This window comes from Babylonia areolata, chromosome 23 (genome assembly GCF_041734735.1).
Source record: "Babylonia areolata isolate BAREFJ2019XMU chromosome 23, ASM4173473v1, whole genome shotgun sequence".
NCBI lineage: Eukaryota > Metazoa > Mollusca > Gastropoda > Neogastropoda > Buccinidae > Babylonia > Babylonia areolata.
The window spans coordinates 39,436,823-39,447,112 of record NC_134898.1 but is presented as its reverse complement, the minus strand read 5'-3'; the positions used below and the strand labels follow the sequence as shown (position 1 = coordinate 39,447,112).

General features: G+C 42.2%; 1 protein-coding gene across 4 annotated transcripts in view; it reads left to right on the top strand.

Moving 5' to 3' along the window:
- The window catches only part of LOC143298209 (hydroxylysine kinase-like), a 28,035-nt gene extending 18,014 nt beyond the window's left edge, over window positions 1-10,021 (top strand). For all 4 annotated transcript variants that reach the window (XM_076610998.1, XM_076610997.1, XM_076611000.1 and 1 more), the window contains 3 exons: window positions 756-886; window positions 3,366-3,540; window positions 7,313-10,021. In XM_076610998.1, the coding sequence (XP_076467113.1) occupies window positions 756-886; window positions 3,366-3,540; window positions 7,313-7,881 (875 nt within the window). In that variant the 3' untranslated portion in view covers window positions 7,882-10,021. The remainder of the gene's footprint in view (window positions 1-755; window positions 887-3,365; window positions 3,541-7,312) is intronic.
- Window positions 10,022-10,290: the final 269 nt, after the last annotated feature.

Below are 10,290 nucleotides of genomic sequence, written 5' to 3'. Positions count from 1 at the left end.
ACATGTATGTAAATGCATACATTCAAGGTCTGACAAGCACGATGGGTTATTTGTGCTGCTGGTCAGGCATCGGCCAAGCAGATGTGTTGTAGCGCATGTGGATATGTCCGAGCGCAGTGACGCCTCCTATTTTATGTTGACGGGCGCAATAGCCGAATGGTTAAAGCGTTGGACTTTCAATCTGAGGGTCCTAGGTTCGAATCTCGGTGGCGCCTGGTGGGTAAAGGGTGGAGATTTTTTCCGATCTCCCAGGTCAACGTATGTGCAGTCCTGCCAGTGCCTGAACCCCCTTCGTGCGTATACGCACGCAGAAGATCAAATACGCACGTTAAAGATCCTGTAATCCATGTCAGCGTTCGGCGGGTTATGGAAGGAAGCAAGAACATACCCAGCATGCACATCCCCGAAAACGGAGTATGGCTGCCTACATGGCGGGGTAAATAAGCAAAACGGTCATACACGTAAAATGCTAAATGTTACATTTTTTTTTCTGAGTGTGTAGGTGTGCGTGCCTGAAATCTGATTGAATGACACAGGAAACGAATGATGAGCGCCCAATGGCAGCCGTCAATCGTCAGTCTACCAGGTAGGCAGCCTGTTGTGTAAATGACTCCGTGTTTGTAAAGCGCTTAGAGCTTGGTCTCTGACCGAGGACAGGCGCTGTATAAGCATCTATATCAATCAATCAGTTAATGTCACCAATGTCAACCTTTGGTCATCAATATCAACCGGTCCTCAACGTCCACCTGTGACAGGTGAGGTCAAGACCCACCCGGTCTGCCTCCGGACCTTCATGCCGGGGACCGTCTTGCATGACGTCACCCTGACCCCTGACCTGTGCTACCAGATCGGGGAGCTGGTAGCCTCCTTGACCATAGCCCTGGAGGTAGGTGTTTGTTCAGAGAGAAGCTTTTTTTTTTTTTTTTTTTTTGAGCTTTTTTTGTTTGTTTTGTTTTGCTTTTTTTGGGGGGGGGTCGACCACCGTTTTCTTATATATATATATATATATATATATATATATATATATATATATATATATATATATATATATATATATATATATATATAAATTCATTATGACATTCAGAATAGATGGGAAAAAATGTGAACATACACAATAACTGATGTAAGTGATTATCTTGAGATATATATATATATATATATATATATATATATATGTGTGTGTGTGTGTGTGTGTGTGTGTGTGTGTGTGTGTGTGTGTGTGTGTGTGTGTGTGTGTGTGTAGTTCATTACACAATCAAACACATGAATCATTTTATGGTTTTTAGTGACAATATATAAAGTCACAGACACAAACACATACACAGAAACATAAGCACACGCACACGCACACGCACACATGTTCAGAGAGAAGTATGACACAACGTGCTTGTCATATTTGGGTGCCTCTCCCCCATTCCCCCCTTTCCCCCCCCCCCAACTCCCCCCCCCTCCAAAAAAAAAAAAAAATCAAAATCCTGATTCCTCCAAATTACATCGTATATAGTTGACTGTGCGTACTGTGTGTAAGCGTTTGTTTGCGGCATATATTATGTGCACGCACAAAATTGTTCTTTCAACAGTTTCTGTAGAAAAGATACCCATGGTATAATTATGAGGAACGTTTGCACATTCTGTTCCATCTTAGCAGTATTTCAGTTGGGTATTTTGTTTCATATTTATAGTCCTTTGTATTATTATTACCTTTGTATAGAAAATAAATATATATACATGTATGTATATAATTATCAACAAATGTAAAGGGGGAATAGTGGGTAGGGTGCAAATGCACACATGTATGGAGAAAAGGAATGAAATAATGATCTGAGTAATTTCATACAAGACTGGCTCTCAAGTACACTGTGACAGTCTGACGTGCACACTTCAATCGCATCACACAATTTTCAGTAAAAGATCAGTAACAGGACTGCAAGGATAATGTTGTTACATGGTAACCCCCCGCCCCACACACACACACACACACACACACAAAAACACCACACATTTCATTTTCACCATTCTCTGCATACGTACTTGGTGTATGGATTGTGTAATGAATAGCTGTATCAAACATAAAAAAAAAAAAAAAAAAAAAAAAAAAAAAATGGTCATGCAGCCGAGTGGAAGTAACAAACTGATGTTACAGTATCAGTATCAGTAGCTCGAGGAGGCGTCACTGCGTTCGGTCAAATCCATATACGCTACACCACATCTGCCAAGCAGACGCCTGACCAGCAGCGTAACCCTACGCGCTTAGTCAGGCCTTGAAAAAAAAGATAAAAAAAAAAAAAAAAGGTAAATGCATAAAAATATAACTACTACTAATAATAATATTTTACAGGCGCAAAATCTTGATTAAGTCAACTCTAGGCGCGCGCGCACACACACACACACACACACACACACACACACACACACACACACACACACACACACACACACACACACACACACACACACACACACACACACACACACACACACACACACACACACACACACACACACACACACACACACACACACACACACACACACACACACACACACACACACACACACGAACGAACGATGAAGAAGAATCGATGACTCATTGTCAATGATGATTATTGTGCTGGATGAGACACTTCATCAGATGCTGATTCAGCTCCATCAGTTTCGTCTCTCTCTCTCTCTTTCTGTGTGTGTGTGTGTGTGTGTGTGTGTGTGTGTGTGTGTGTGTGTTGTGTTGTGTTGTGTTGTGTTGTGTGTGCGTGTGTGTGTGTGTGTGTGTGTGTGTGTGTGTGTGTGTGTGTGTGTTGTGTGTGTGTGTGTGTTGTGTGTGTGTGTGTGTGTGTGTGTGTGTGTGTGTGTGTGTGTGTGTGTGTGTGTGTGTTTTAACTGATATTTTCAAACTTCTTCAGTTAGTTTGCTTTTGATGAGGTGTAACTTTCATGTGCACTGGTCGGTTGTTGGGATATGGACTACATGAATTCAATCTTTTTATGACAATATGAGCCTACATAACACAATGGACACACAGACACACACAGACACACAGACACACACACACACACACACACTGCTTTTTTTTTCTTCTTTGACCGAATGTAGTGTTTGCAATGAAGAATTTTTTCTAATCTGTGGAATTGCTGCATATGAAAATATGGAACTGAATTCATTAGGGGAATCGTTCATAACTGCTTTTATATATATATATATATATATATATATATATATATATATATATATATATATATATATATATATTTTTTTTTTTTTTTTTTTTTTTTTTAAATGATCACTTAGCTGCAATTCTAACTTGGGAATCGTTTGATTAATTAAGCTTTGATTTATCTCTAATCGTTTTAATTACGAACTTGCAGGACTTCCACCATCCTTTCTATGACACGTTTGATGGCATTTGGACCCTGCACAACATCACGCGGTTGAAGAACTTCGTACACGTCATCACTGACGTCAGACGCCGACGCGTGGTGGATGACGTCATTGAAGAGGTCTGCAGCAAGGTGCTTCCCAGGAGAAGCGAAATCAGAGCAGGTCCGTATTGTTATGTACATTCTGTTGATAAACAGGTGGTGTACGGACAGATAGACGGACAGACATACAGGTCAATATATCGATAGAGAGAGGCAGAGAGACGTAAATGAGATATGTCTTAAATTCATACACATGTATTGTGTTGAAAGAGTGGTTTTCAGCTTTGCTCAGTACTGACAGTTACCTTTTGAAATTTCGTCGTGTCATTACAAGAACCTATGGTGAACGTTCTTTCTTCTTTGCTGCTCCTCACATCTGGAACAACCTTCCTCATCATATCCGTGCATCTGATTCTATTTCTGCTTTTCGCTCATCACTAAAAACTCATCTTTTTAAAACCTATCTATAAGCACTGTCAGCTTACTTGTTCTCAAGCATCACCCATGTCAGCTCACTTTGGATGTATGTAGAGTGGGAGGGGGAGAGCGTGAGTGGGGGTGGGGGGGTGGGGTGAGAAAGTGGTCATGAATGGTTTATGTAACTTGAAATATGTTTCTTTCATGTAAAGCGCCCTGAGCTCTTAGAGAGAAAGGGCGCTATATAAATGTACATTATTTATTATTATTATTATTATTATTATTAAAGTGAAAACTGAAGACAGTAGTTTTATTATTTTAGCATTGTCATGTTTTTCTTTCATGGGTGTGTATGTTTCTTGTTTTAACTCACTCAGTACGGCCAGTCCTCTCTTCTCCTCTACACAGAACCCTCGGATGTCCAGTGGGTGTCTGAATGACCCAACCTTTAGCTTCTGTCGTCAGAATTGTGGTATTCTTTGACAACATGCACCTCTTCAGTATAAGAGCCTTCCGCTTGCAATATTTTGATGATGGTAATTGGGGTGAAACGCTGTTAACGTCGTCTCTTTCGCCGTTCGTATGGAGAGAGTTAATTAAACATCTCTTTATGATGTGTCTTACATCCAAGGGCAGACATTTGTCAGATGGAGAAGGGGGTGCAGAGGGCATCTCGCATTCATTTTCCGGCCACACAGTCTTAACGGCCGTCGTGAATTTGTCGAGAGGTGTATTTGTCGAAAAAGTAAATGTGAAAGCGATGAACACAGTTCATCTTGAAACATCAGTGCGTGGTTGGTATTGCAATGAATGGACGTCATTTTCAAGACACATAACCGCTCAGAATATTTACGCTATTATGCAGAAGAAGTGCAGAATGGGCGTGGAAAACGACGAAGAACATTTATAGAAACCAGAAGAAGGGCATTAGCACTGGTCCAGTAAGGAGCGAAATTGAAATGATGTTGACACTGTTTGTTGGTTTTTTTTAACAGAACAGCGTATACGGATCAGCCCTGACGGGCGCAATAGCCGAGTGGTTAAAGCGTTGGACATTCAATCTGAGGGTCCCGGGTTCGAATCACGGTGATGTCGCCTGGTGGGTAAAGGGTGGAGATTTTTACGATCTCCCAGGTCAACACATGTGCAGACCTGCTAGTGCCTGAACCCCCTTCGCGTGTAAATGCATGCAGAAGATCAAACACGCACGTTAAAGATCCTGTAATCCATGTCAGCGTTCGGTGGGTTATGGAAACAAGAACATACCCAGCATGCACACCCCCGAAAGCGGAGTATGGCTGCCTACATGGCGGGGTAAAAACGGTCATGCACGTAAAAGCCCACTCGTGTACATGCGAGTGAACGTGGGAGTTGCAGCCCACGAACGCAGAAGAAGAGGATCAGCCCGCACGCTCTGACACCTCCTTGAAACTGACACTGAAACTGACAATCAATGGTTTGTATCTGAGGCCGGGTGACAAACGGGTGGCAACAAGCTCATGCAACAAGTTTCAGTTTCAGTTTCAGTAGCTCAAGGAGGCGTCACTGCGTTCGGACAAATCCATATACGCTACACCACATCTGCCAAGCAGATGCCTGACCAGCAGCGTAACCCAACGCGCATAGTCAGGCCTTGAGAAAAAAGAAAAAAAGAGAAAAAAAAGGTGAATAAATAATAGATAAGCGTACATAAATAAGTAAATTAAAAAAATAAATAAATAATTATGATATAAAAAAGGTAGTAGTAGTAGTAGTAGTAGTAATAATAATAATAAATAAATAAGTAAACAAGACAACAATGATGAAAAATAAGCAAATAAATGTAAAACATGAAGACACACATTCACACATACACCCACACATGCATAACAGATATGCACCAAACATGCAGTTTCACAGATATGAAAGCACAGTCAAATACACATAAACGTACATGAGCTCCAACACACACACACACACACACACACACATTACCCTGCCCCTCCTCTACCCCCCTCCTCCACACACTCATTTCTAGGCTACGTATCGCAGCTTCCACGGCACACACACACACACACACACACACACACACACACACACACACACACACACACACATACACACACACACACACACACACACACACATGCAACAAACGGTGCAGATGCCTTGAGCAGGCCAGACATGTTTGCTCGGATCCAGAATAATTCTTGATGAATAATCGACAGAAGTGATGTGGAGTGATAGCCTACAGTTAACGCGTCCGCCTAGGATGCGAGAGAATCTGAGCGCACTGGTTCGAATAACGTCTCAGCCGCCGATATTTTCTTCCCCTCCACTAGACCTTGAGTAGTGGTCTGGACGCTAGTCATTCGAATGAGACGATAAACCGAGGTCCCGTGTGCAGCATGCACTTAGCGCACGTAAAAGAACCCACGGCAACAAAAGGGTTGTTCCTGGCAAAATTCTGTAGTAAATTCCACTTCGATAGGAAAACAAAAAAACAAAACAAAACAAAAAAAAAGCAAACCTGCACGCAGGTAAAAAAAAAAAAAAGAAAAAGAAAATGGGTGGCGCTGTAGTATAGCGACGCGCTCTCCTTGGGGAGAGCAGCCCGAATTTCACACAGAGAAAACTGTTGTGATAAAGAGAGAGAGAGAGAGAAAAAAAAAGATTTGTCCTGATACTGCGTGTGAGCAACAACGTCAACTGAACAGATGTTATTTTTGATGAAGTCAAACTGGTGGAGGATCATAAAATCAAATTGCAAAAAAAAAAAAAAAAAAGAAAATGAATAAAAAGATGAAAATAAAAACATACGTAATGTTTCACACACACACACACACACACACACACACACACACACACACACACACACACATGATGCAGAACGTAATGTCATTTCCAAACTCCAAAGTTTCTTTTCTTAATTGCTTCCTGCACGACATTAACAGCCACCACTCCTCCCTCAAGCAATAAATGAATAGGTAAATAGATAGATAAATAAATAAAGAGATAAATAAATGAATTAATATATATTTTTTAATTATAATAGATAAATCAATCAATTAATTAATCAACCAATCAATCAATATGGATAGATAGATAGATGCATATGATAATAATAATAATAATAATAATAATAATAATAATAATAATAATAATGGATACTTATATAAAACAGCACACTATCCACAAATTTGCTCTAGATGCTTTACAAAAACACTTTTGTTTACATTAACACATTACCTCAAAGTTTCGTACACACGCCAAAATTACTAACAAACTACACACACACACACACACACACACACACACACACACACACACTGCATAGACACATTTTAACATACATATGTGCATAGCAGTTACCCTCCCCACAAACGCACACACAGGCAAGCACACATACACACACATACACAAGCAGACACGCGCGCATACAGACATACATACATACATTAATAAATACAAATAAATAAAAGAAATTTTCCTTTCAGGCCAAACTCACGGCGACCCGAACGAGCACAACATCATCGTTCGACGCCGCGACACTTCCTCTTCCGACGGCGGAAGTAATATCTCCGGCGGAAGTGACGTCAAGGAGGGCGCCGACAGCTACGTCATCGCGGGGATCCTGGACTACCAGGAGGCCACCTACTCGCACCCCCTGTACGACCTCTCCGTAGCCTCGGCCTACACCATGCTGCTGGCCAGCGGGACCTTCCACCCCCTGGAGGTGGTGGGCCACATCCTGGCGGGCTACACCTCCAAGTTGGAGCTGCCGGGGCTGGAGCGGACCTTGCTGAGGGCGTGCGTGGCTGGGCGGCTGGTGCAGTCGCTGGTCATCGGGGCCTACAGCCACAGCCTGAACCCCGGGAACCCCTACGTGCTGCAGTCGTCCCGCGCCGGCTGGCGCGTGCTACACGCGCTATGGGACACGGCCCCTGAGGCCGTGCAGGAGTTGTGGGACAGGGTGCAGCGGTCCTATCGCGGTGGTGGTGGTAGTGGTATGAATGGTGGTGGTGGTGAGGATGGTGGTTACGAGGAAGAGAAGGAGGACTGCTAGAAACTAGAGATGAGGTTGTGTCGCTGTACCTGCTGGAGGGCGCGCGCGCGCACACACACACACACACACACACACACACACACACAAATACGTCGTAGCGCCGCGTGCGCGTATGTACGCACACAGACGGTCACGTATTATCCAGCTATTGTACATAAGAATAGACCCCCCTAACTTTATCATCCCATGAAGAGAAATGACATCAGGTGCGGCAAAACCAACGTAGACAAGTACTCAGCACAAAACTACTGAACATGTCTCAGTTGTTGTTGTTGTTTTTTTGTTTTGTTTTTTTAAGTAGTAATAAATATACAAGGCAGTCATATAAACGTACTGGTTATAAACTTTAAACACTGTTCTTCAAATGTCTATGCATTAGTAAAGCCCCCAAATTAGAGACCTCCCCACATTTCTTGTCATGCTGTCGATGCGATACACCACACAAAATAGCTCATAATCATGTGCTGGTTTTCATTGCTTTGATGCAAGGTGGCAGCTGGCAAAATAATGAATCATAGAATTACGTCTCGTCCCTAAAATGGTTGTGTGTGTGTGTGTGTGTGTGTGTGTGTGTGTGTGTGTGTGTGTGTGTGTGTGTGTGTGTGTGTGTGTGTGTGTGTTAGTCACATTTTGGTGTGTGTACGTAACATTGATATAATGTGTTATGTAATCTAAAATGTTTCTTAAACCACTTAGAGTAGATTCCTGGATAGTGTGCTATATAAGTAACCATTATTATTATTATTATTATTATTAATGAATACGCTCAATTGGACTTAGTTGCACGGTTGGTGTAGTGTACTGTAATGTATTCGTATTGGAACTTTTCAATTGTAAATCGCTAAGAGCATAATGTTTACATAAGAAGCAATATAGATCACCAACATCACAATCATCATCATCATCAGCAGCAGTAGCTCTAACTTGCCACGTATTAGCCTATGTATCGGATTCCTTTTCATCAAAGTCAGCATGCAGCGTGTCTGATTTCTCACAGCAAGGAGCATGGTGTACGGGCTTGGGTTTTGTACCAGCTTCCAAACTGTACCTCTCTGATTTCCAGGAAACTGATGTGTGATACTTGCTGATTGGTCATTGGAGTGATGGCCTAGAGGTAACGCGTCCGCCTAGGAAGCGAGAGAATCTGAGCGCGCTGGTTCGAATCACGGCTAAGCCGCCCGGATATTTTCTCCCCCTCCACTAGACCTTGAGTGGTGGTCTGGACGCTAGTCATTCGGATGAGACGATAAGCCGAGGTCCCGTGTGCTAGCATGCACTTAGCGCACGTAAAAGAACCCACGGCAACAAAAGGGTTGTTCCTGGCAAAATTCTATAGAAAAATCCACTTCGGTAGGAAAAAACAAATAAAACTGCACGCAGGAAAAAATACAAAAAAATGGGTGGCGCTGTAGTATAGCGACGCGCTCTCCCTGGGGAGAGCAGCCCGAATTTCACACAGAGAAATCTGTTGTGATAAAAAGAGAAATACAAATACAAATACAAAGCTTACTTCCTGTCAGTTCAAGGCGGCAACTACTCCTCGTGAAAAGCAGAAAATACATACATGTTTTGTTTTTGTTTTGTTTTTGTTTTTTTCTCGTCATTGCTCTAAAAATGTCAAAATAAATAAAGTCTGACTGAGAACCATAAGACATACCTTCGAAAAATATGAGTTATGTGTGGATTACTACTGCCACAAGTAGAAAATCAGATGATAGACACCGTTTTTCATACCTCACCATTGAGCCAGAGGGGGTCCATTTATACAGCGTTGCCATCTTGCGCATATATTGCACCAATCAAAAGCGTACACGCTGCACCAGTGGCACGATTTTTCAAGCATTTAATTTAAGGGGGGACCCGGCAGTGCAAAAGAGACCAAAATGATGATTTTTCATGATTTGGTTTTTGATGGATTTTGATTCTTGAACATCTCTTCTATCATATGCATAAGTGTGGGTTTTTTTCCACTGTAAAGACGTCTTTAACAATGGAAAAAATTGCCAATAAAGATTGCTTGTTGAATCACAAAAGTGTTTATTAATAATTTTTTGTTCAATTTCAAAACACTTGACCCCGTGACCCTGCATGTTATACATAAGGGACCGTCTGGTCGGTTCCCAAGTGTGCCCGTGTCACGAGGTACGTTGGGGAGGGTGTGTGTGTGCAGGGGGTTGGGGTGGTGGACAAGTACAAACACGAATCAGTTTCAGTTTCAGTTTCAGTTGCTCAAGGAGGCGTCACTGCGTTCGGACAAACCATATACGCTACACCACATCTGCCAAGCAGATGCCTGACCAGCAGCGTAACCCAACGCGCTTAGTCAGGCCTTGAGAAAAAAAACAAAACAAAAAAAAACAAAAAAAAACGGGGGAATAAATAATAGATAAGCTTACATAAATAAATAAA